The 27,758-nt window shown below is 40.4% G+C and overlaps 1 protein-coding gene and 1 long non-coding RNA gene across 5 annotated transcripts in view; one reads left to right on the top strand and one right to left on the bottom strand.

Annotated features, from left to right (window-relative positions):
- The window catches only part of LOC120391992 (X-linked retinitis pigmentosa GTPase regulator-like), a 101,652-nt gene extending 75,701 nt beyond the window's left edge, over window positions 1–25,951 (top strand). For all 4 annotated transcript variants that reach the window (XM_039516306.1, XM_039516271.1, XM_039516264.1 and 1 more), the window contains 4 exons: window positions 17,067–17,270; window positions 17,727–17,766; window positions 21,469–21,572; window positions 25,457–25,951. In XM_039516306.1, coding sequence (XP_039372240.1) covers window positions 17,067–17,270; window positions 17,727–17,766; window positions 21,469–21,572; window positions 25,457–25,684 — 576 coding nt within the window. In that variant the 3' untranslated portion in view covers window positions 25,685–25,951. The remainder of the gene's footprint in view (window positions 1–17,066; window positions 17,271–17,726; window positions 17,767–21,468; window positions 21,573–25,456) is intronic.
- LOC120392026 lies at window positions 106–20,316 on the bottom strand. The gene is made up of 4 exons (XR_005591547.1): window positions 20,187–20,316; window positions 19,744–19,875; window positions 6,682–6,821; window positions 106–622 (listed from the first exon to the last, which is right to left on the bottom strand). It is a non-coding gene; the product is annotated as an uncharacterized LOC120392026 (long non-coding RNA).
- Window positions 25,952–27,758: the final 1,807 nt, after the last annotated feature.

Genomic DNA, 27,758 nt, shown 5'->3' with positions numbered 1-27,758 from the left:
AGACAAGGTAGCACCTGCACAGCTTGTGGGGTGGAAGGATGACACTAGAAAGAGGAAACTAGGGCAATGGCTACAAAGGCCAAACAAGGTGGATGTCTGAGAATGCGGGGGGACTTGGAAGGTACCATGTGACTGGTACTATGTGAGCTGTTCAGTGGGATCCCACAAAGCACAACGTGAGAACAGGCACAATTCAAGTTTATTTAAAAATGCCAGCAGGAGTGTAGAAAGAAATCACCAATAGAGAAGAACTGTTTGTGCGCACGCGCATGTGCCACAAAAGGTATAGCAATGAAGTAGTTCAGCAGGAGGACAGGCTCACTATAATAGGGCTCACTGCTTGGGGAATCCACACTATAGGCTGGCTGGAGGAGGAAATGTGGCTGCGGCAGGAATTGAGTTGAAAGCACAGAGTCTTGAGGGGCTTGCAGTATTCCAGGTAGGGAAGGAAAAGAGTCCCAGCCTTATCTCCGTGACAGATTGGAGGGGATGCTACTAGACTACTGGTTGTTGGGGTCTCTACTTGAAGCAAGGATTTATTGGGAGAGCTTACATCTCTGCTGCCTGTTCTCTTCTCCTTTTCCTTTCAGCGTGGCTCTTTCATCCTTCTTGTCTTCCTTGTCTATTGTTGGAGAGTTGGAATAAAAGAAAGACAAAGAAAAATGAGAGAGCTGGATATGACTAATGCGGCAAAATGTCTGTTTCCAGGCCCAAAGAGCAGGGAGGGAGAAAACGGGGGGAAAACGCATGGACTGGAGTTTACATACAGAGCTGCCGGATCTTTCGCCCAGTTTCTTGGTGGGCAAAATCATGAAGGAGTTTGTCCTATACTGGCAGTCTCTGTCTATAGGATAGAAGATGAGGGATGTACAATAATATTATCACCATCTTCAAGCAATTCACAGGACTCATCATAATTTACTGCAAAAATTGCAATGATTGCATTGTTGGAGGTAAAGGCTGCTCAATCTTGCTCTGAATTACTGTAAAAAGAATGGGAAGTGCTTGGATACAGATCCAGGCACACAACCAGAAAGAAAAACTCCCACATAGCCAGGTCCCTTACAGGGTTGCTCAGAAGATTTAATCTCATCTCCAGAAGCAGATATAGAAACTAAAACCCTAAAGGTTTTTAACTACACTGAATGGGTTGATAGGTTCATTTTTAAAACATCTGACCTCTAGTAGCCAGCTGAAAGAATAACTGATTATTTGCTTTGGCCACTCAGCACTTGAAACACCATAAAGAGGCCTCACGTTCATAAAGTGTTGAGCACTCATCCATTGAAAATCAGACCTTTAAGAGGTTTCATCTTAGATACAAAAAAAATGGAGGCACCCAAAATCACTAATCACTTTGAAAATTTAGTCCAGAATATCTAATGTTTAGAAAAAGGTGAAAGGAATAATAATTTCTCTGTTTCCAAGGCATGATACCACTGAAAACATTTCATCTGTCCACACTCAGTTGAGAAATTTGTGGAAGCTGCACGGCATACACTTGTTGTTAAAAGCTTCCTCCTTTAAGCATTTGGAAAAGGTATACAAATTACAGCCAGAAACCTGGGCTAATGTTCCTAAGATAGTCTCTCCAGAGACTATTAGCATTCATAATTAATTTCCTTTGCATCATATTTTTCAGAGATTCACTAAGTGGTTGATATCATAAGTGTACTATGATAGTCAAACTCAGATAGACTATCTATTTATTTTTGTGTCTGGGGCTGCTTTTGGTATGACTTCCCAAATGACTGAAGATTAAAAGATATTTACATTACTACCTAACATGGTCTGGAAGAAGTGAGAGTGTTAAGTTTGTTGTATGATGCTTTGCAAAACTCCTTAAAACTGACTTTAGATTCTACAGTTTTCCATTGTAGGGAGAAGATTAGTTAAGCCTGAGCCCATCTAAATTGAATCTGATTGCTTTTTCCAAACAGTCTGCTTCCTTTCAGAAGATGCAGTTTTGTATATTAAGGGCATAGCCTACCTGACCTATTTCTGATGCTAACTTGCCCTGGGAATATGTAAATAAAAATCTTTCAGATTTGATGGTAATCCTCTGGATCCACTGTTGGCAGAAAAGATGTTAATGTTTACTTAGATTGCTTGTAAAATAAGAGATTAGGCAGATACTGAAAACAAACACTAATATGAACAACTATAGTTATTAAACAATTATAAAAGTACAGTAGTAGTTTAATCTTTGCTTGGGCAAGATGGCAAAGACTTGGCCTTCCTTGTGGAGAGTCACAGTAGCAATCGTCATAGGACGAACTGTATTACCATATAGCAACAGCTTGGTCCAATACATATGTCCCTGCTCCCCACCCAGAGTAAAAGCTCAAGACAAAGCACTGATATAAGGAACAAGTACCCATTTCAGATTTGTCAATCAGTTCCAAAGGTTACTTTAATCTGAGACCCACGGTAAAAGAAGAGACACTGCAGGATAAATGTTTCCAGAGACTAAAAAAAACCTGATGTTAGAAGGAAGTAAAAAGTAGATGGATAGGTATTGTAAAACACAAATGTACAATTAAAATGTAGATAGAATAGTGCTGGATTATTTATCAAATTAGTATTTAGTGTTAAGTATAATATGTGTTAAAGGAGTTAGTTTCCAATAAGGGAGGTGAATAGTAGATGATGCTTATGAATTTACTGTATCCTTAGCTGTACCTGTGAGGGGACAGCAGACAGGTTAATATACTTTGTAATTAGCATGATTTGTGTTTCTCCATGTATTAATGTTATGGGTAAAATTTTCAGAAGTGCCTAAGATTTAAGATCCTAAGTTCCATATTCAGAAGTGACATAGGAACATAAATCCCACTAAGTGACTTTTGAAAATGGGATTTATGTTCCTATGTCTCTTAGGCAGTTTTGGAATTTTACCCTATGGCGAGTATATGTTTGTATGTAACAGATGCCATCTATGCCAGGCAGCCTTGACTGGTGGTCTGACAACTTTTCTGTCTCCTTTACCCCAGTTGTCCTGGGCTCTGCAACTGTAAGTCTGCCAAACTGGATTAGCACCCAGATGCCCCAAACAAATCAAAGCTCCAGTGTGCTGCCCACTGTAGAAACACATAAGGAGAAATATGCCTTGAAGAGTTTATACTATAATGTTGGACAAGTTGTGATAAGTGGGCATTCCAAACAGTTGGAGGGAATGGAGAAAGAATAACAGAGATTACAGAGATCGGAACATGTAGTTTGGACTGTGGGGGCATGAATAGCAGTGTGCACCCAAAGTGCTGTGGTGTAATTGCCCTTTGTGGATGCTCTGGGCATGAATGAAAAGGTTCCTAGTTTGCATTAATGTAGTCCTGTTTGAAGAGGACTGTGTTAATGTGAACTAGGAACCTTTTCATTCACGCCCGCAGTGTTCACCTGAGGGAGTTACAGCACAGCACTTGGGTGCAACACTGCTGCCCCCATAGTCCAAACTGCATGGGAATGTAAACATAGCATTTAATAAAACATTGCGAGCACAATCAGCAGGTTTCAGATAATGATTTATATAATCTTTCAGTAAAATAAAACGAATCATTTGAATAAAAGTGATTAATTTTACTCAAAGTTTCTCTCAAGCAAGAATTAGTAATTGTTCCCTAAATTTTACTATCAGAACTCTCTTTAAAGTACTCAGTAGGGCTTTTGCATCCATAAAAACATAGAAGGAAGTCCTAGCCTGACAGCTATCTTAATAACTTATAGCTGAAAGAATAAGCTGTTAAATCCATCAGAGTGCTTAACTCATGCTTTTATATAGTTTTGTCATCAAACTCTGTGGACAGCTTTTTCTGTGATGGATGCTGAAACTGTGGTGAAACTAACTAATAGCTGAAACTAACAAAGTTACTATATTAATAGTTAGAAATTTAAATTAGGCTCTCAGTTTTAAGATGTTAAGCTTGCACTGTTGCTCAGTAAGAGATTACCAGACGTATTTATTAGCACTGCGTAGAGCTTAGGAAAGCAGTACCTCCAGTCATCACATTAAGTAATCCAAGATCAGAGCAATGAGCACAATAGTATTCAAGAAATGTTTTACAGATCAAGACATCCACACATATCTAACCCCCTCAGGGTTAACCGTGGTCATATAAATATTTTTTAAATGGCTGTCCTTGTCCACACTCAAGGCAAAGTCATATTTAATTACTCTTGGAAGGATTAGATTTTTATGTGTATATGTCAGTAAATGTTAATTTCACCATACTTACACAAACTGATGAAAAAATACTTCCATCAATAATAATAGAAATTTACAAATAGGCAAAGTAAGAAGAATGCTGCTTGAGAACTTACCAGCGTTTGAGTTAAGGATATTTACTTTGTATATTTTGACATGATATTTGTTTTGACAGTTATAAAGCTGTCACTTTTTGAATCTCAACATCTCCATAATTTCCCACAACTGTGAAAATTTCAACTGATAAAAATAAAAAGTGAAACCTATAATTTTGCACAACTATGAAAATTTAAATGGATAAAAATTAAAAATGTTTAAAAATAAACATTGATATTATCCGTCAAAATTATTTTTAAAATGAATTCTACCAAACTTCTATTTAATATTCTTAGAACAAGTGTTATCATATTTTAATTAGCATGATGCATTTTCCCCATAGAGACAAGCCCCCAGAGGGCAAAATCCTGTCCTTGCCATCTCTGAGGTGCACTGGAGAGAACAATAAAATGTTCGCGAAGTGGAAGATTCCTGTGAAGTCCTGCCTCAGCAGGGTCAGATGGTCTATGGCAGGGGTCCCCAACACGGTGCCCACGGGTGCCATGGCATCTAAATGTGCCCGCGGACGAGCATCCGCCGAAATGCTGCCAAATTTCGGCGGCATTTCGGTGCCAGACGAAAAAGGTTGGGGACCACTGGTCTATGGCAATGCACTTTGTAGCACCCCTCACCCCTGCTCATAAAACGATTAGTGTTCATTTTCCTTCATACCTTATGATGAAGGCAGCATTCACCCTGGCTGTGCGTCCATGTCAGCTTGTATGCATGGGGCCTATCAGCTGCTCTGTCTGGGTACCCCACCAAGTACTTAGGGTCTTACTAGGTATATATTCTGCCCAGCTGCTGCATGAGAGTGCTGTGGGTGTCTCTAAAACTCTCAACCTGTCCACGCTCAACCCACAATGCACCTGTGCAAGAGGCCATGACTTCTCAGTATTTATGAAGCTTTAAAAGAGGTTTATTGCCCTGCAAATCTGTGGGGAGGGGGGATCTGACCTGTAAAATCTCTCAAGAACCATGAGCCTATTGGCCACATCCTAACTAGAGTATAGCATAAGCCCAAATCCTTCAGTTTGCTTGAGCTGTACTCTGCACAGGACCCAAGGTGTGTGTGTTAGGGGGTGGAAAGAGCAACGGTAGCTTTATAACACCACTCACCTCCCCTGTCCCCGGGGCTGCTGGGTTGGTTTGGCTCCTTGATGCTCCTTTAGAGCAGCCAGCTTTAAATATGCTGCTCGTAAAGACCTATTGCGGTCTGTTACACTGGACTGTGAATGCCAGATTGTTGGGGATGTTCTGGCTGCATCCCCTCCTACCACACACTCTTGGAAGACAGAGAGGAGCTCTGCCAGCTCTACATTCACCCACAGTTAGGTAATCTCCAACCAATTAAGGGAAACTTTCTGGCCCTTTTTGCACCCCCCCCCCCAGGTAGCTCACAGGGGAGCCCTATTGCAAGGCAGGGTCTGACTCATTGTATCTAGCTTCTGATTTCTTTAAAAGGTGAAACCTTAAGTTAAAAGCCTGATATTAAAAAGGTGACATTTAAGTTTGCAGATCATTCTTAATAAACTGGAGGTAAACAATGACTAATTTTTCTGCTATGTGAAATTGTAAAACAAATACAGCTGCATAAACATCTCTAAAGAACAATCTTTAAAACTGCAGAGTAGCCAAAACATTTAGAACTAGACTACTTTTCAAACATTTCATATCACCCAGGGATAGTGTGCATGACAAAGCAGAATCCACTGTATACTTCTGCCTTTTAGAAATTTTGCAGGCACAGATGATTTTCTGTCTGCAAAGCCTTTTGCTTCCTATAATGCTGGGAATCTGTATCCACAAATATACTTGCTTTTCCTTCGATTGACTTGTGTCTTTAAGTGTGAAATAGCACAGTAATTGGTAAACTTTTCTGAATTGTTGACTTTGAAGGTAATGTTGTTGGAGATTGTTGGGACTGAGCCTGTACAGCACAGGCAGAGTGTTGCACACCTTAGGTGATGAGCTGGACAGTAGTGAGGGAACCTGTACCTCCATTATTGAGAGGGCGGCTGAGTAGCTGCCAACTTATTCCTGCTTATTAGGAGGAGCGGTGCCATAGAAAGAGCACATAGCTAAGTGCCTCATTCTCAATCTCCTTTGTCAGTCTTCTCCATGGTAATTGTGAAGAGACCAGATCTTTGCTCTGAGCCTAAGCTTAGGACCTGCCCTCAGGAAGAAATCCCCAGAATTCTCTGCTTCTAGGTGGCACACAAAACAAACTTCAGGGCCCCTCTGTAGCAGAGCTTTCACAGGATTTTAAAAAGATTTTCAACTAAATGTCTCAGTTTCCTCATTGATTTCAAAGTTTTTCTTCTTAAAACTGTAAACTTAAAAAAAAAATCTTGACTTTCTGAGGAGGATTTGAAGGATAGTACCTCTCCTCCTGCTTCAGAAATGGTAGGCACATACAGCAGGTCCCAGGAACTGAGCTCTCAGCTGGTGTATGGCAAAGGCCATGTGGAGACAGTTCAGCAGGCTGCATTAAAACGGCTTCTAGTCAATGTGTGGTTGAGGCCTATGTAAAAAGAGAGAAACAACCACATGAAAATTCCCTTCACAGAGACCAAACCAGAATGAGTGGCATGGAACTGGGGCTAAATTTTATTTCAAAGTCCCTCTGCATTTTCTCTAGGCATGAGACCCCATTCCCACAACTTTTAGAGCAGGCAGGATAGTTTCACCTGAGCCTCCTGAATCTTGGCAGAAGGCAAAAGTTCTCCCTGTAGGGAGCAGGATAAAGAAATTCCTGCTCCCAGCCTGGCAAGGTCCACACTGAGGTGGTTGAGAAGGCCCTTCCCACATTTTCCCTTCCCACAAGCTGTTTTACCAGTATGACCTTAGCTGCTCTGAAAGGTGCTGAAGAGTCATTTGTCACCAGGAGATCCAGATCACTCCCCACTTAGCCTAGATCCTGCAACAGGGAATATAGAGTGAAGCATTTTAGATCACCTTTCCTGGAAGATGGACCTACCGCCTTTCCTTCCAGCCTCCAGGGGTGTGACATGAGGTCATAAAGTGGCTACTCTTTTCCTTTAGGGAGACATGCAGGATATATGCCTGCAGACTGTCCTTTCAATCTCCTTGATAACTCTTCTCCTCACACCCACCCGCCCCTTTTCATGGTTTTGGCTCAGGGTCTGGTGAAGAATGTTGTTCACAGTCTTAAAACCTCCCATGAGAGAGTCTGCCCTCTAGAGCCTCTAAAGAGAAGGACACATCTCTAGAGTTGGGGTTATGAACAAGATATCTGTGTCTTAACTAAGCTTCCCAGAAGTAAGCATGAATGGGAGGCCTAACTTTGTAGGTTAAACCAAATTAAATTAAAACACAAAAATTAAAAAACCCACTTTGCAAAGTTGAAGAACAGTGTAATTCTTCACTTGGTTTATGAGGGTGTCATTGAGATCTACTTATAGGTAAGGATGAAGAGGTCTTCATTAATCTGCCTAAGATTAAGCCTGCTGCAGCCTTCTTAGTAAAGGGCATGGTCATACCAGCCAAGAGAGTACTTCTGTCAAACCCACAGACAGGAGAATAAGATCATCACTCAGGCTAAACGTGGATACAGTAGCCTGAGAATATTGGCTGTAGTGTCTTATTGTGGAGGTCTGTGCTCAACTGGAAGGCCGTTGTGTGCGTGCATAAACACCTGCCTCCCATCCCAACCTTTCCAAAACCCACCACAAAGAATGTGCTTTAAACTAGGCTTCCCTAGCAGCTTTTTCAGTGCATGGTGTCTCACCTGATTCTGAGTTGCTGTATATTCGGAACTTCCAAAGATGTGTCTCAGGAACAACTGTGGCTCCACTTGCTGAAATTGGAATTGTGTGCTAGCATCTAGTATCCTTTCAAATATTTTGTTGGTAAGCTCTTTGGGAAGCACTGAGATGAAGCAGTCCCTGGGGCTTTAGAGAAGGGGGAAAGTCTCTCCTTTCTTCCAGTGAGAGAATCTTCAAACTATCTTTTTTCAACAGGTTTTCCCTTTGAGACTGCTGTCATTCTAGGTTCTAGCATAGAGATTACAAAATAGGAGGAGGTCACTGCTGCTTTTCCTGAGAGTTGGAAGACCCTATCTGGGATTCTCTGGAAAACCATCCAATCCCAACAGCTTCTCTTGGTTTTTTGGTTTCCCATGTTTGGGTAGACCCCCCATCTGAGGGGCACCTCCCTGTAAGCCCTCATCTGGGAATGAACTGCCTCAGAAAATGGAGGTTGAGATAATCAGGGAAGGCTATTCAATTGAACTCACTCAATGTCCTACAGACAAGTTTATTCTTTTCCCCACAGTAAATTAAAATAAACCAACACTATCAACAAGACCCTTCATGACATCAGAAGATGAAGGATGCAGTGATTCATCTCCTAGCTGTGGAACAATGGAATCAATTTGGTGGAGGGACAGATATTTTGGAAAGGGCACAAGATTCTTTGTGGTACAAAGAGAAACAGAGACATGCAGACCACTTTAGATCTCAGGTCTCCCAATGAGTCCATAAGGAGAGTAATATTCTAGGTGGAAATACTAAAATTAATTATACATTATTTTCCCAAAACCTCAGAATATGAAAATAAACCTCCTGGAGAGATACTGGAGATACTTCAGCATCTGCTATAAGAAGTATTTTCAATAGAGTACTCCCTTTTGGTTTGTAACTTCTACATGGGTATTCATAAATACCATATCATCCCTCTCTTCAAGTGAAAGGAATATCCTTGTCTGGACTGCCTTTTCATCATGTTACACAGAGCTCAGCAGCCATCACTAAAAGCCTTCAGAAACATTCCTTTGCACGAACAAGTGGAAGGGCCAATTATGGCCTTTACAGAACTCTAGTATCTAAGTTGTTGTCCAAAGCAATAGTTATTTCAAAAGAGAGAGGGAGGAAGATAGTGTCTGATTTGCAAACATGAGCATACCCTCTCCTCAGAGAAAATCTCTGACTTGGCTCCTGAGCTAGTTGGTCTCATATGTATACCCAGCACAATTCTTGCAATTCTTACTATTACTTAACAGCTGTGTGGTATTAGGTCCAGAGAAACATAGAAGCAAAGTATAGATACCAGACTCCATGTAGGGGGAACATATCTGGACACTTATATGACTTGGAGGGTTGGGATGTGGCTCAAGGAGGTGACATGGAGTATAACTTTTCTCATGCTATGGACCATCAAGCACCATCTCCATTTTCAGCTGATGATTCTTCAGAAACATAGTGTGTACTTGCCTGCTAAGAAGGCAGAAAACCTTCAGGACTGCTGAGAGAAGTAGTCTAGTTCATCTCCTATGCAGAAGCTGTGGCTCTACTACTCAAGATTCTACACCAAGAAGGAAAGTCATGGTCAGTTGGCTCAGGAAGCCAAGCTTAGAACCTTTCGGTGCATCATATGCCAGGTTGGAAGCCTACTGATGAACCTATTTGCCTGCTAAAACCAAAAAAGGTAATACATGAAGAAGAGACACTCAAAAGTAGAGGCTATGGTTCCCTTATCTCAGAGGAGTGAAGTTCTAGAACAGGCTTCAAGACTGAGATTGATACGTTTATGGAGGCAGTGGTATGATGAGACTGCGTACAATAGCATGTAGCTGATCTGCGACTGCTAGCAGCAAATATCTCCAGTGGCTGGTGACAGGGCACTAACTGGGGAGGGCTCTGAGTTACTACAGATAATTCTTTTCTAGGTGTCTGGATGGTGGGTCTTGTCCACATGCTCAGGGTCTAACTGATAGCCATATTTGGGGTTGGGAAGGAATTTCCCCCCAGTCAGATTGGCAGAGACCCTTTGGGGTTTTTGCCTTTCTCTGCAGCATGGGGGCACAGGTCACTTGCAGGTTTAAACTAGTGTAAATGGAGGATTCTCTGTAACTTGAAGTCTTTAAATCATGATTTGAGCACTTCAGTAACTCAGCCAGAAGCTAGGGGTCTATTACAGAAGTGGATGGGTGAGGTTCAGTGACCTGTAATGTGCAGGAGACCAGACTAGATAAATGATCATGATGGTCCCTTCTGACCTTAAAGTCTATGATCTATAAGTCTATGGCATAGACTCTATGCCATCCCCCCTCTACCCCCTACTGAGAGTAATGATTTTAAAGAAGTTTGTGAAGGAACAGACCTTGGTGATCATAATCACCTTCCCATTAACTTTCAGGTCTTGGTTCACAGACCTGATTTAGATGCAACTGGAATCTCCTCTCAGATTCCTAACACAGACATAAGAACATAAGAACGGCTGTACTGTGTCAGACCAAAGGTCCATCCAGCCCAGCATCCTGTCTACCGACAGTGGGCAATGCCAGGTGCCCCAGAGGGAGCGAACCCAACAGGCAATGATCAAGTGATCTCAAAGCATAGTGCAACAGGGACCTATCCTGAAACTTAGAGGAAAGAATTACAGTCACTCATTCTAAGAAGGTGAATAAACACCCTCCTAGCCATTTGGAGGAAATTCTGAAATGATGTCTATGTCTCACTTGAGGTTTAGATGTTGGAGTTATAAGGAGTATACATCAGAGCAAAGTCAGCTGAAGCAAAGAATGTTCTGGTGTTGTTACAAGATGGCCTGACCATGGGGTTCAAGGCCAACACATTTTGGAAAGACAGGTCACTGACTGCAGGAATGTTGCACTGTAATAAACCCATGAGAATCTCTCATCACCGTCACATAACAGAGCTCTGAGGACCATTACTCTTATCAGTCCTCTGGCAATATGCAGATTCTGGTCTTGATCTGTGGGCTACAAGTCCTAATAAAACCACTTTTCAGCTTCACAGTTGGTAGGTCTCTTCCTCTTCTCAGTGAAAGTATTTTGCCTACTGCATTGCCACCTTCTTGTCCAAGTGGGTTTTGGAGGTTGGCATGCTGTCAATGAAACCCCAGTTACATGTTCTGCCAAAGGCAATAGTCCTGTGAACTAACCAGGCATCCATCCCCAAGACCACACCAATCTTTTGCATTCAATAGGAAGTGGTATTGTTGCCTTTCTGATTGAATACAAACATCCTGAGGAAGTAGAAATGCATAAGTTAGATGTGAACAGAGCCTACAGAGGAATAAAGGTATATATAGCAAAGGCATTCAAAGCATCAGGTACAGCTCCTCTCATTACTATGCCCTCTGAAAAAAGCGGCAATTTTGTGGGCAAAGAGATTACACATTTTATGAGAAGGAGAGTCCATAAGGCTACTGCAGGGTCATCTGTTCACAATTGCTCCAACACTCTAGGGCTGACATCCTCACCTGTGCTGGTGCAGTGTTTGGTAGAAGGGTGTTACTGAATGGGATGCCCCAACAATCTTGGAAGTTTCTTCTCAGTTCTGTATGGGTAAATTGAATTCTTCCTTCCTTACTACGGATGATTTACTGCTTTCTGCGTCCCGTTGTGAAGAGTGTCTGACATGGAGGGGAGTGAGAAAGGGAAAATTCTGCCATACCTGTGAATTTTTGTCCTAGGACCCTTTATGGGAGATAGTCTGACCCTCACTCAGAGGATTGTACTGTGTCTGGGGTTGCACCCTCCTCCCCTCTGGCTATTGCTCAATTGTTAAGTAGTTTGAAAGGAAAGGGGGTTCCCCCAGGAAATCTCTCAATTTCATGTCAAGGCTGACATGTTGAGCTAAATAATAATTTTAAACTTTTACATAATTTAGTATTTGGAAGTTATGAGTCTGGAGAGTTCTTCCTGAGGGCTGGTCCTAAGCCTAGACACAGAGCAAGGTCTGGCCTGCCTCTGGTTTCCATGGAGACTGGGAACACCCCAGTGTGAAATCTGGCTGACATGGAGCGTCCTAGAATGAAAATTCAGAGGTAAGACAGAATTTCCCCGTTTGAGTGCTGAGGATCACACTGTGACACTCCCCGGGGTGCCCAGGGTTTTGAGGCACCTCAGCACCACCTGCCCTTAGCATGAGGGCATCTTGTCTGTGCCTGCTGTGTGGCTCAGCTCCCTGAAACCACAAGCCTGTGGTGGCTTCTGCAATGCGCTCTCTCTCTCTCTCTGTGGACAGGTTAGCGAAAGGCACACGTCAGCTCCCGAGCCCTCCGAGCATTCCTGGTAGTGTCCAGCCCCTTGTCCACTGGACACTCACAGTATTACCTGTCCCACTGCTCGCAAAGGAACAGTATGCAGCAGCTCATAAGATTCAACTCAACCACTTTGTTTAACACCACAGCACTTTGACATATTCAGTATGAAAACAAGGATGTTTATTGTCAAAGAACAAAGATTCAAGTGGTAGCAAGTAAGAATATTGGAAACAAACAGTTACATATAAAACAAAATCATAACATGCTTCCTGGAGACTAACCTTAACTAACAGGTTTCCCTCCTGTCTAAAGAAGCTATGTCACCCGCAGTTACTATCCAACGTTTTCATCCAAGCTTATTTGAAGCCCCTCTTTCATTAAGAGAACGTGCTGTCCGTTTATTTCCTAGATGAAGGATTATAGGGTGTCTTTTTTTGTACTTTAAAGAGAGTTCCACAACCTTCAATGTGCACTTCAAGATAGGGTTCCGTCCCCAGCTGTTTGCTTCTTGTTACTTGTCTTTCTTTGAAGTTCTTACAATCTTCCATTAGCATTCTGTTCAGACTGGTGGGAGGGAACCCATTCTGAACTATACAATACTTAATTTACATGTAAACAGCTACTAGATAAATTTTGCTTGTCTGACAGCAAACTTGTTTTTCACCTTTGCTGGTGGCCAGTCCCTAGACACAGAGTTTAAGAACATAATTTTCTGAATGTGTAGATGATTCCTTACTCAACATCCACACATGCATTTTGCAATTATATTGATGATCAGTGTGACACTGACTTTTATTTGAGATTTCACATGACAAACTTTGGTGAACTAGAATGTACTTGCCAGACCCAAGATATCCCCATAACCCTTGTGCACCCTCTTGCTAGTTTGGAATTAAGAGGTTGGTGGGTCACACACACTTAATGCAAAAGCAGCAAAGAGTCTTGTGGCACCTTATAGGCTAACAGACGTATTGGAGCATGAGCTTTCCTGGGTGAATACCCACTTCGTCGGATGCATGCATGTTACTTAATGCAGTAACTCCTGAGACATGCCCATTTTCCACCTATGACCCACCCTCCTCTTTTTTAAAAAAAGCTTTGTGCTCTGGAAAACCAAGGGAGTAGGCCTATCAGGGCTTTAATCTTCTATGCAGTTTGGAGAGGACTAGGTTTATGGGAAGAAATTTACCCTTGTGAAATGGACCAGCACAAGACCTATGAACCACTTAATTCCTCAAAATAGCACTAAAGTGGGACTTAAGTGCTGCACAGACCTTTTGCTGGCCCATTGCACAGTGATGTATTTCACCCTTACTGATGTATAGATTCATAGATTTTTAAGGCCAAAAGAGACCATTATGACCATCTAGTCATACCTTCCACACAAGGCATGGAATTTCACCCATTGCATTCTGCATCAAGTCCATAACATCTAGTTGAGGTGGAGCATATCCTTTAGAAAACCATCTAGTCTTGTGCATATGTATAATCTCCTCTCTCATATGCACTGGAGTACAATCACCTTATGCAATGTACAAGCACTTGCAGATTCAGGCCTGCATGTGTACCATACTAAAGATAAATAACATAGCAATTTTACAGAACTGTGAGATGAAAACATTTCCAGTATTCTATCTGTAAATTCTTCCCCCCCAGAGCTGGCCTGAAAAAGGCAGTTTTTGCTGAACCCTTAGTATTTTTTTCCCGTTGCTTTATAGATGCTTGAATAAATAATGATATAGAAATTAAGCTGGTGTGTAAGAGACTGTTATTTGTAACTTGATGATTAATAAAAAGCAACAAAGAGTCCCGGGGCACCTTATAGACTAACAGATGTATTGGAGCATAAGTTTTCATGGGTGAATACCCACTTCATCAGACGCACGTTCCTCAGTAAAGACAAAAAAATTCAACAACAAAATCATACCCTTCTGAAACCTCTTGTCACTCTTCCCATATTTGTTCCAAAAGCCAGCAGGCATGATTCTTGCTGGCAGCGTGTCAACATTCTCAAACTGATGACTGCCCACTATGTAAGTCTCCTGTGGAATTCACAGTTGGCTCTCCATTTGCAATCTGCACAGGAAACCTGACAATGATATACGAGTTTGCAAGACCCAATAGTAATATAAAATATTACTTGGGGTCGGTCCTGCTTTGAGTAGGGGGTTGGACTAGGTGACCTCCTGAGGTCTCTTCCAACCCTAATCTTATATGATTTTATATAATTTAGGCAAAACAAAGTATTGCATCTGTGGGCAATGGCTTTCACAGTACTTGATGGATAGGTGAACTAGAGCAAATCACTTGAGTTGCTTGTGATTCCTTTTCTCTTTTCAAGGTTGTGTATGGGGATGTTTTTTCATTGCTTGCAATTAAGACTGTTCTTATAGAACTAAATAAAACTGCAGTGAAATCGGTTGGAGGGAGCAAACGGGGAGGGAATCTCAGTAAAGGCAACACTGCAGATTTTATGTTGGCAGAGTGAGCTGCAGTGCCCATTACAGACTCCATAGATCCCCAAAGGTCAGGTCCATCCACATCAGCAAATGCTCCCTTGCATTTCCCCTGTCTTCCTAGTAGTACGCTTACAGTACTGCTGTACTACCAAGGATTCTTCCTGGCCATGACTTCCCATGACCACTGCTTAAATTTCATTCCTCAACAGAGATGGGGCTCAGCAGGAAAGTTAATACACTCCAAAGCTGCATTTCCCTTTCCAGCTAATCTCTGTGGGATCAGTGTGGGGATGATGTGTGTCCATACAGTCCAGCTTCCACCCTATACTCTCTCCCTGCTCAGAAGGCAAAGTGCCATCTGCAGGGTCTAGAGAGTGAGGGGGCTGCTGCTACAGAAGTGACTCTTGCCCCTCCCACCCCCTCGATCTGAAAGTGGAGAGATCCATGTGTGGATCATGGGGGCACAGTCTAGGCCATAGACATTAAGCTGACAAGCTCTGTCAGGTCATGACCACCACCACTTTAAAAAAGGTGGAATTATGCTGCTGGAAACTTACATTTGCTCTGCTTTGAAATAGTGAAACATAGAATTAGATAACATGTAAACTTGGCATATCCAAGCTTGGGATTTTATCATTGTTTAAAGGGAGCTAGCCTGATTCTGCCCTTAGATACATAAGCATGCATTGACTTAAGTGCAAGCTGCATATGTGTATGGAAGGTAGTGTTTTCAGCCTGGAGACAAGTCTCTGGGGGCAGGAGGGCACTAGACTAGCCCATAAAAAGTGAAGCAGTGGAAGTGTGGAAAGCTGCATGAAGTTGGATCCACTCTGATTGCTCTCTGCAAACATGCTGCTGTGGGTAAAGTGGTGGGCAGCTTCCTGAAATCTACCTACCCTTCCTGCTCCTGCAGCAGCCTCAAATACACCTGCTCATAAGAGCAACTCATCCAGGAAGGCGCTCATCAGCTCAAGCATTTGTGTCCACCTTCATGAAATACAGCATGGCTGCAAGATCCCGTGCCCCAGCCCCACAGAACCACCGATGAATGGCCTTTGCTCTGAGCAGCAAGTATCCTGAGTGGGCACATTGAGCTACTACCAGTGTGTAGCCAAAAAGGAGAGGAGGAAAAAACCAGAGAGAATGGACAGAAAATAGGAGAGACAGCAACTATGCCTAAGCATGAAATGAGGGGCTACCAGGTGAGGAGTGCCCATCCACCAACCAATCAAAACAGGGCATCAAAATAAAAACCATAATAAAAGCTTGGAACCACTGATTTGAGTTACAACTGGGATTGTTGTGTTATGTTCAATAGCTCAGTGAATGTTTCTGTGAAATGTTGCTTGGAATATCTAAATGTACTATAACAATGGTAGCTAAACAACCGTGCAGTGCAAGGATGTAATACCATCTATGTTCTCTGGTGCAATGATAAACTGAGAGCAGAGCTCCACTGATCTGTCATTAGAAGTCCAAGCTAGAATTTTAGATTAGGCTGTTATATGTTCATTGTAGATTTGCAATAGGAGAGACAAAGTTACATTTCATGTTACCAAAACTGCATAACTAGCACAGCAAAGGTGATTGCATGATTTACATGACATAATTTAGTCCAATTTACTCGTTGCTTTCTTTGTAACAATTTTCACAGAGACGTGTTCTTTGATGCAAATTGATTTTTCATAATACTCCATGGTTATCGCAAAAATAAAAATGGTATTTGTAGAAAAGCCTAGATATATTAAGGTGCTATACTGGGTTGAGATCAAACATGCTGTGAATGATCAGAGCATTCCATTTGCTATGACTTTAGTATTTGAATCAACTCTCTGAAAAATAAACCTGGTATTTAACAAGTTCCTTTAGTTAAAGTGTTGGAAGCATTACCGATGTCATTATTCACACAGATATCAAATTAAAAAAATTAACCAGGCTTTCCAAAAAAGCATTCACATTCATTGTTTTTCTGTTATAAGGGGACATGTTGTTCGTTAGAAAAAGGCTTTACTGGCCACAGCTCCAGAATTAAGGCTGAGTTGAGTTTGTACTTAAAGCAGGTATTAAAATAAGACTCCAAGGTCAGAGCCTAAATAAGAAGTCATAATACTCTGAAATAAAATGCTTTTGTCTTTTCATATTTTCAGCTGCCTGTGAAGGGAACAGTTAGAGCCAGAGTATCTGAATCCATTCCAGTATGAAGCATAGAGCTGTTGTAGGGTACTGGTTACTAGTGCTGAAGAAAATGGTTTTAATTTTTTTCCATTTTGTCACAGGATCAAAAAACTTCTGAAGATGAAGAGACTGATGATGATGATGATGATGATGATGATGAAGAAATAACAGACAAAGAAGAGGAGGAGGAGGGGGAAGAGGAGGGAGGCAGCAATGATGATGGGAAAGTGCATGAAAAGGAGGAGCATGACAGTAAAACACCTGAGGGAGAAAGAAGCAATAACACCACTGCAGAAACTACAGAGGTAAAGCATGCACTTCTTTTAAATTGTTGTAGTGTGAAGAAATTGACTGGATAATTCCTTATAACATGCATGCTGTTAAATTGAAAACTTACCCCTATGTTTGAGTCCAAGTTAGTTTTTCATTCGTATGTGGTTTTAATAGCAATAGGGGTGCAGTTATTTTATTTTGTAGCCAAAAGAAATATTCTGGAATGCTTTGTCTAAATAAATATATTTCCTATTTTTTTAAGATTAGTTACTTAGATGAACAGGCATGTTATTTTTTTATCTTATTTCATATTTTACCAATTAAGTAATACCTACAATGGTACTATATTTTTTCAGGAATTATACTAATATAATAATGCATTATTTTTTAAAAAAATACGATGAATTTCACATACTGCAGTTAAATATAGTTTTTTTAAAGGCTTTGGAAGTACAGTATACAGATTTAATTTTATGTATTATTTATAGGAAGAGAAGACCACCCAAGAAGAGAAAATACTTCAGCAAGGTACAAAAACCATTACAGCTCTTCTAAATACAAACTACACATTTTACCTGGCAACATTTATATATGTATCTAGGTTATATAAATGTTAAATGATGCAGACACTTTGTAAGACATACAAAGCAATGCTCTAAAGCCAGCAACACAGCAAAGTTATCAATTTTATTTGACTCCAAGAATGAAATCTTTTCCCCCCCAAGATATTTTCGGGTGTGTAGAAGGGGAAGCTTATCATAGTGGCATGCTCCTTGCAGGAATATTCTGTGTTTTTTTACATGCTTGTTGCCACAGGCAGACCATTAAAAGGAGAAATCATCAAAGTTCTGGCTCACAGGTGGCAAACTCATTGTAGTGGCTCTAGTGGTATCTGTGCTGACTGTTTGGCACAGGGAACTTGTTGCCATGTGTTTTCTTGTCTCACCTTGTGGGGATGCTGTGTCACTCCCTTAGCTGACTGTATACTTTTGATGGGAGGGAGCACTAGAGAGCTTCACACACTGCCTTCTTCAGGTGCCCTTCTAGTAACTAGTATGCATGAAACTGTATGGGGAATACTCGGAAACAAAGGAAGAAATGAAATCTATATGATTATGAAAACTGTAGGGTCTGATTAGCTGCCTGCCTTCATTACCACACTAGGGAAAAAGCCTGGCTGCCAGTCATGGATTAATTAAAATGTTATTTCAAAATTCTTGAAAAGATTATGGGTAACATTTTCAAAAGCACCTGAATGACCTAGGAACCTGAGTTCCACTTTCAAGAGTAAAATTTTTCAAAAGCCCCTGTATGCTTTTGCACTCATAAGTCTAGCATACCATCAGTTTCCTCATCTGAGGGGAGTTATTCCACTCCTACTGTCTGCTGAAATATAGTAACTGAACACTGCCAATTTTACGTCTGCAAGAGACATTACTGAAGCCAAATCTATTAGTTGTGCAGTGTTCTGGCCCAACTACAGGGAACTGATTGCAGATATAGCAGTTAGGACTGGGGGTTGCTGCACTGTTGTAATGATTCTGCTGGAAAAAAGCAACAGGGAGGAAATTACAGTTCCGCTCGACATTTTGCTCATCTCTGGGAATTCTGGGAAATTCCACTTGCAGTGGTGCCCACCTCCACTTTACAATAGTAGTGAAGAGAGAATCCATGATTAGTCCAGAAGACTGACCAGTGTAAGTTTATTACCCAGTCCCTCAGTGTGGAGAGGACAACACAGATGTTCCTGAGCAGATTTCCCTTTACACTTCAAAGAACATACTGTTTAGATAAAAACTGTAAAACAGATTTATTAACCACAGAAAGATAGATTTTAAGTGTTTATAAGTAATAGCATACAGATCAAAGTTGGTAACCTAAGAAATAAAACAAATTTGCAATCTGAGTTCTATTAACTAGACAGGATTTCTAGCAGTGTCTCACCCTGATAGTACAAGCAGTTTACAGATATTCCATACATAGGTTAGAACGCCTTTCCAGCCTGGGACAACCCTCCCCCATTCAAAGTCTTTTTCTTCCCGACCTGCTTCCAGGTGTTGAGTTGTGGGGGAATGAAGCCAAATGATGATGTCACTCCCCCCTTTTATGGCTTCTTCCAGCTTGCTGGAAAGATCCTTTGCTGTGATGGGAGTCAAACAGTCTCCATTGTGTATATGCCATCTCAGAGAGGTTTCCATTGTATAGTTCTTGGGGTAATCCTTAAGAGTGCATGTATTCCCCTTAATGGGCCATCAACACTATCTGGCTTCTTCATTGCTGTACCTGAAAGGCTGCTTGTGGGTGTTCACAACCTCACAACATATTTCAGTAGCACATACATAGTAAACTTCACATACAATGATAGCACATGCAATGCAACAGGATATTAATGCCCAGCAGATCAAGACTTTTAAAATGATACCCCACAAGGCATACTTTGTGCAAAACACATCATAAGTATATCACCATGGTAGATGGCGGGTGCTAGGGTGTTAAGCACAATACCTTGAGTGAAGGGATCCTTATCTCCTGATTGCTTAGCATCATATTTGAATCATCAGGCTCCCCTTCCAGCTGGTTCTCAGGCTCCGAGACACACTCCTTTAAGTTCTTGGTGCGTGGGCTGTTCTCACCTTCCTGCAGACATTAATAAACCAAGAAACTGACTTAATTGGTATACCTCATCAGGTGAAATCCTAGCCCCATTTAAGTAAATGGCAAAACTCCCATTGACTTCAGTGGGACCAGGATTTCCCCTAAGTCTTCAAGAAAGGGGCAGACAATGCTGCAGCATTCCAGATGCACTTTTCCTGCACCTTATTGTACCAGACCACCTGCCCTTTCATCACCAGCCCCTAGCATTGCATGGCATTTTGCAAAAGGGCCAATTCATAAGCCTTTTCACCACTTGGATGTAGCCCACTGTAAGTAGGAATCTATTTTTCTACCATCACCACTGAAAGAGATAACCATCTCAGATGAAATTTGGAATTGTTGGTTAGTATGCAGCAACGTTGATATAGTGAGCTGTGGCAAACCCGGGACAAATGGCTACAAAGAGAGGAGTAGTAATTAGTCCTGGGGGTTAAAAGGCCTCTCCCAATCCACTGAGGAGAGATAACCAGGGGGAAATAAGGTTCAGCTGGAACAGGGGTTACCAGGGAATTAATTAGGTTCAGCTGGCTCCAACTGCTGGAGACCTTTTTAAACCCTCCCTGGCATAGAAGGGTGGAGGGAAGCTGCTAGCAAGTTAGGTGTAGTAAGGAAGGCTGTGCTCTGTCCCCAGAAGGGGAGAAAACAAGCACAAGGGATTGACTGAGGGAAGGATTAGCCAGACCCTGTGCTACCTAGAAGGGTCTGCTTTGCCCAAGCCTGTATCTCCAAGGCTAAAAAGGACTGAGCCTGCTGAGGAGAAGGTACTTTGCCACAGAGCCTAAAGCTTTCTTACAGGTTTGAGAACATCAGGGAAGATTATGCTGTTCTTTGGAAAGATACTAGAATGTACAAGTTGGAATGCAAAAAAGGTGAGCCTGCCCTCAACTTCTGGAATAAAAAATGATTATTGCCTTGATGGAAATCAGTGATACATCATTAAGTAACACATCACTCCATCTAATTACAAAGAAGCTAGGGCATCTCTGTCCAATATTGTGGACAGTAGGTAGCCCAGAACAGATCTTTAAATATTTTCCCAACCCCCAATAAATCTGGGGTTCTTTGATTCTAGCAGGGGGATTTATATCATTAAGGCTGGCACTAGAGGGCAATTTGGACATAGAATTCATCTTGATTTTTGTATCTCTTTCTGTGTTGTTGCTACAGAACAAAGACTCATGCTGAAATACAACTCTTGCACGAGGAATCACTCTGTGCTGGTTAGGATATGTTTTCTAAATTCATGTGCAATACACTCTGTCTTCTGTTAACCATACGCAGTTGTAGGTGGATTAGTCAAAATATTTTACATATTTACCAATGCCCTTGGTATTAATTCTGCTTTTGAAAATCAAACATCTGGGGTATGGTAAACCGATATAAATGGAAATGAGAAAAATAAAAACAGAATTGTTCAGGTTTGGCTGGGCATCAAGTTGAACTGAATATTTTATTCTGTCTGTTCCATTTTAGATGCAGAACTAATTTGTGTGTCTGAGTGTTAAAAATAATTAAAAGCACAGATCTCTTTTTGCAGTGGTGAAAAAAAGTTTAATATGTCTTGTGTTGTTTTAGAGAGAGAAAATACCCCTGACACTCATCCTGAGAACAATTCTTCAGGGGCAATTTTGGAAAGTGGTGATAGAATATCTGGAGGAATACTTGGAAGGACTAAAAAGGTAAACCACCTGAGTTTTCAGTTCTGTGTAATATGACTAAGAATAATAATAGTGGTGAGCAGTTACTGAAATTTTTGATCCTTGTCCACACAAGTGAGCCCCATCTCCATAACTGACTGAAAAGCCCCAGTTAACATCCCTTTGTATGTGCCAGCTACTGTTGTTGAAGAGTATCCATTATTGTGGATCATTCTTGGAATTGCAGAGGGCCTGAGAACCTTACTCACATTCAACAGTAACTTATTGCATGAGTGATTCCATTGACTCCAATATGCAGATAGAGAGGATAAGACACCATGTGAAAGCATTATGAACCACGGCACCATAATGGAAGCAAGGCAAGAGGTTGAGACAGGGGAAATATCCAAACTTGGACTACTGATGTCTGGCTTATCTCTTAAGTGTCCTACATTTCCTGTACATCTCACTTGTTTAGACAGTTCCCTTTTTGTGTCATACCATCTTGTCATGTTTCTATATGTCCCATAGTGTGTCAGTGGTTTATGCTGCTTTCACACCAGGTTTTCTCTCTTCCTCTAGTTATTCCCTACTGTGACCATATTTTTAGTAGAGCAAGGAGTGAACCAGAGGCTAATCAGAGGAAGAGTGGACCTGATGGCATGTGAACAGCCTTAGGAATACTCAGGGTGGAGGTGGGGGTTCAGCACAATACGACTGGTGAAGAGCTTCTGGGTACGTCTACGTGTGAGCCTCCCAACCCGGGTTCAATAGATTCGGACTTGCAGGGCTCATGTTACTGCACTAAAAATAGCTGTGTAGACTGTGCTTGAAGTTGCGGCTTAGGCTGGATCTTGAGCTCTGAAGCCTAGGGAGGGGCCCATGCTCCAACCCAAGACATAACTTCAAAGGGCTGTCTACACAGTTGTTTTTAGTGCAGTAGCATAAGTCGGAGTGTCTGCACCCCAGGCTGGGACTCTGACTGCCACGGGCTACGTAGACACAATCTGTAGGGGAAAGGACAAGCAAAGGGAAAAGAGCTAAGAGACCAAAGAAGGAAGACAAACATGGTTTAGAGGGTGCAGAGAGAATACTGTCCCCCATTTCAAAGGCCTGTGTCCTATTTGAAGTGTTGGAAATGTAAAGAAGTCTTAGAAGAAGTAGCCAACACATTTGACATACAATACCTGTTGCTATGGAAACACCCAGGTGAAATCCTGACCCCACTGAACTCAAATGATGGACAAACACCCATTGACTTAAATGGAGCCAGGATTTTATCCCCCATGTTCAAAAATCTTCTCCAAATTAGAAGATCGTAGAAAACAAGATAATATTATAACCCAGAAATCACACCCTAAAAAGCAGGTATAAAGAAGCATTCTGTTAAAATGTTATTTGAATAAATGTTGTAGTGTTTTCATCAATTTCAACAGCTAGTTTAAATCAGATATAGGATTGTTTTCCTGTACAACTGACAATTAATAAATTTAGAGAACCTGTCTAGGATTTTTAGATTACCTTTTTTTTTAAAAGGTGCAAATGACGAGCCTGATCCTGCAAACTTTCTTACATGATTACTCGTATTGACATGAATGAGACTGTTCTTTGCATAATTAAGAGCTAATCTTTTTCATGGTTTGCGGGGTCTATCACAGATTTAGGATCCGATTCAACTCCTGTTAGTCATTGGAAGTCTTTATGATGACTTCAGTGAAAGGCCCATAATTCTTATCTGATCTTATACAACGTACCTCAAGAAGGAAATAATTCACCACTTTGAGTTTTACTGAGATGAAAACATACGGAGTGGATATCCATAGAGTTCTTTACAGAGGGGACCACCTTACATGGAGCCTTGTAGGGTTGGAATTCAAATGCTCAGTCATTCAAGGTACTGAGCACTCTGTCCCCAATCCAGCAAAGCATTTAAATACGCACTTAAAATTAAGCACATGAGTAGTCCCATTAACTTCAAAGTCTGTTGTCATTGACTTCATTAGGACTACACACATACTTAAAATTAAGTATATAACTAAATGGTTTGCCTTTGTTCATGACATGTTTGCAGGATCTGGTTTTAAATTCTTAATAGGGCTGTCAAGTAATTAAAAAAATTAATCGCAATTAATAACACTGTTAAACAATAATAGAATACCATTTATTTAAATATTTTTGGATGTTTTCCACATTTTCAAATACATTGATTTCAATTACAACACAGAATGCAAAGTGTACAGTGCTCACTTTATATTTTTATTACCAATATTTGCACTGTAAAAACAAAAGTAGTAGTATTTTTCAGTTCACCTAATACAAGTACTGTAGTGCAATCTCTTTATCACAAAAGTTGAACTTACAAGTATAGAATTATGTACAAAAAAAACTGGATTAAAAAATAACACAATGTAAAACTTTAGAGCCTACGAGTCCAGTCAGTCCTACTTCTTGTTCAGCCACTCGCTCAGACAAACAAGTTTGTTTACATTTGCAGGAGATAATGCTCCTTGTTTACAATGTCACCTGAAAGTGAGAACAGGCATTCACATGGCAGTGTTGTAGCCAGTGTTGCAAGATATTTACGTGCCAGATGCGCTAAAGATTCATATGTCCCTCGTGCTTCAACCACCATTCCAGAGGACTTGCATCCATGCTGATGATGGGTTATGCTCAATAATGGTCCAAAGCAATGCGGACCGACGCATGTTCATTTTCATCATCTGAGTCAGATACCACCAGCAGAAGGTTGCTTTTCTTTTTTGATGGTTTAGGTTCTGTAGTTTTGGTATTAGTGTTGCTCTTTTAAGACTTCTGAAAGCATGCTCCGCACCTCATTCCTCTCAGATTCTTAAGCCTTGAGTCGAGTGCTGTAGCTATCTTTAGAAATTTCACATTGGTACCTTCTTTGTGTGTTGTCAAATCTGCAATGAAAGTGTTCTTAAAATGAACAGCATCTGCTGGGTCATCGTCCAAGACTGCAATAACATGAAATATATGGCAGAATGCAGGTAAAACAGAGCAGGAGACGTACAGTTCTCCCTCAAGGAGTTCAGTCACAAATTTAATTAAGGCATTATTTTTTTAACGAGCATCGTCAGCCTGGAAGCATGTCCTCTGGAATGGTGGCTGAAGTGTGAGGGGGCATATGAATGTTTAGCGTATCTGGCACATAAATACCTTGTAATGCCTGCTACAATAGTTCCATGCGAACGCCTGTTCTCACTTTCAGGTGACATTGTAAATAAGAAGCGGGAAGCATTATCTCCCATAAAGGTAAATAAACTTGTTTGTCTTAGCAATTGACTGAACAAGAAGTAGGACTGAGTGGACATGTAGGATCTAAAGTTTTACATTGTTTTGTTCTTGAGTGCAGTTATGTAACAAAAAAAAAATCTATATTTATACGTTGCACTTTCACCATAAAGAGATTGCACTACAGTACTTGTATGAGGTGAATTGAAAAAAATAATATGAAGTAAGCACTGTACACTTTGTATTCTGTGTTGTAATTGAAATCAATATATTTGAAAATGTAGAAAAACATCCAAAAATATTTAATAAATTTCAATTGTTTAACAGTGCGATTAAAACTGATAGCAATTTTTTTTAATCGTGATTAATTTTTTGAGCTCTAATTCTTAAAACTGAAAAAATATTACACATTTAATTTATTTTTCATCATTTATGCTATTTGTTTACTTCTTGCAATTTTCTGAGTTTGGTCTCCGTAAACAAATTTGTGTTATTCATCAGTGTAAGCTCAGTTTCACTTTCTGATGTGTTTTTTATTGTTTGTTTTTACCAAACAACTGTGTGGCCTAAGATCATTTGAGAGTGCAACTTTTAACTTGTGTGCAGGCTTTTTTGTACATCTTGAAAATCACTATTAATTGTCTAGGGGGGTAATATATCATCTTTTATTTTAGTTTTCTCTGTTTAAGCGAAAGTCGTTGACGAGTCAGAAAAATGTACATAACAGCAATGAAGGTAAATCTGAAAAGCCACTCCAAAGTGAAAAGGATAAAGGAAAGGAAGCAGGTTTATCTGGCGGTGACAGGAAAGACGAAAACCAAAATCACACGAGGGAGAATCCTAAGGAAACCACAACTAACCAGGGCAGAAAGACCAAGTCCTCTACTTGTGTAATACTGTAATGCTGTCAGAATATATATTTGACAGGCTGCAAGCACATGTTGCAATTTATACTTGAAAACAATTATGACTTATTACTGGTGACAGATTTTTTAAAAATAATTAAGTTGTTTGCCTTGGTTTTGGACTTGAAGACCAGGGTTTTGGTATTTATTTCTTTTGATAATTTTAGTAATTGAAACTGAGCTTATCAGAATGTTACTGAAGTGTTGTGGCCTTAACTGTTCAATGTTGTAATAAAAATATATTTTTGTATGTGAAAAGTTGGATTCGGGCATTTTAATAATTTTTGCTAAATTGTATTCTATGCTTCAATCTACATGGTACCGATATGGTGCAAAGCTGTAAATAGCTACTGTAGTGTATTTGGTTCAGCAAAATAGCTAGGAATATTTAGAAATGAACATTAAGAAGGGTATTGAGCCACTTAGAAATCATCTGTCTTGTTCCATTTTGAAATAGAAAAATAGCAATAAAACTCAAAAGTATTTAAAAATATAGGCCCTGATTCAGCAAGGTACTGTAAGCATGTGCCTAGCTTTATGAATATGTACAGTTCCAGTGAAGTCAATGAGATGCCTAACTGCAAGTAATGTGTAATGTGCTTATGTACCTGGCCAAATCAGGGCCTGCAGAAACACCACTCATTTTTGAGATGCTGAGTGCCTTCAACTCTTGTTGAAATCAGTGAGAGTTGTTGAGGGAATTGCCTCTACATAGAATCAAGCCAACAGCAGGGCAGAATGAAATCAATTGTCAATATTCTCATTTTATCATTTCACTGGGAGCCTATTCCTGCATGCTTGAGCACCCAAATCTTCACTGTACTTTAGTGGAGGTTTTGTTAACATACAAGCTACAGCATCTGAGACCCTTAATTATGATCACATATGGTGGACATCTTGAAGTAAGCAAGACTTTCAATTTAGTAAAATAAATAAATTGATCATATAGACAAAGCTACGAAGATATTCATCCTTATAGAGCAGCTGATGCCTTGTGGAAAAACTTTGAAAAGCATTCTGTAGTAGTAAGAAATCATTTGAGTTTATGTATAATTTTCTGTATTTTTCTTCCTTTTCATTTTATGAAGGACATTTGCAGGAAAACATTTTCATCATTAACAGTTCATGTGTTGCAGCTGCCTGCTTTCCACCTGGAGTTAATATCCTCTGTTTGGGACATCTGAATGAATTACTATGGGAAATATTGATGTTGCAAACAGATCATTATAGGCTAAATCCCTCTTGTTTTTCTCAGGCAAGTACTTTCAGGAGCTTCAGTGGCTCTGCTCTAAGGGAGGAGAAGGGATTTGGCCCTCTCTCAGGTGGGGATTATGCAGAAGGAGCAAGTGAATGCTTCAGCCAATTTCCAGACCCATGAGTGGGATGCAAATGTGTTTTTCTTTCAGAATTTGTCATTTTTATTTGTTTACATTTCTTATATTTAACACAGTTCTAATTACCAAATTCATAAAAAGACAAGATTCCTTAAAATTCAGCTGCAAATAAATAAGAAATAAGGATGTATTTTATTAATAAATGTTAAAACACATCCTGTCCTGTGATTAATCTGATCCCAGGATTGTGTTTTCGTGTTCAAAAGTTGTTAGTTATTAAACAAAGATAAACATATAAAGTACAATATGTATTATAAAACCAGAATTGTGGCCAAATTGAATCCTTTTCAAAATATTTCATAAGAGACGAGCTGATCTTTAAAAAACAACTAGGAAAAAGTTATTTAATTTCACTGACTTGTGCACACTTTTGAATCTGCCTTTGGCCCAACGTCACCTCTGATTTATCTATTTTTCCTAGTTTCAGGGCTGCTTAGGCTTTATATAACCCTGTCACAAGTAACTAGGGCTGTTCTTAACCTAGAAATTGGTCCAACTGAATGCTTCGTCCATATAAATATGGCAAATACCCAAATACTTTAATGGAGCCTCCTCTGGACTGCAGTAAGTAGCATCATATTAAAAGCCTGCATTGTGTGTCATCCTTTTCCAGAGTTAATTAAGATCCTGACCTTTTTGTTCTGCTATTTTTCCATGTGACAGGTTTGAGTTCTACA

This window comes from Mauremys reevesii, linkage group 1, assembly GCF_016161935.1.
Source record: "Mauremys reevesii isolate NIE-2019 linkage group 1, ASM1616193v1, whole genome shotgun sequence".
NCBI classification, from domain to species: domain Eukaryota; kingdom Metazoa; phylum Chordata; order Testudines; family Geoemydidae; genus Mauremys; species Mauremys reevesii.
This window is presented reverse-complemented; position numbering and strand designations above follow the sequence as displayed.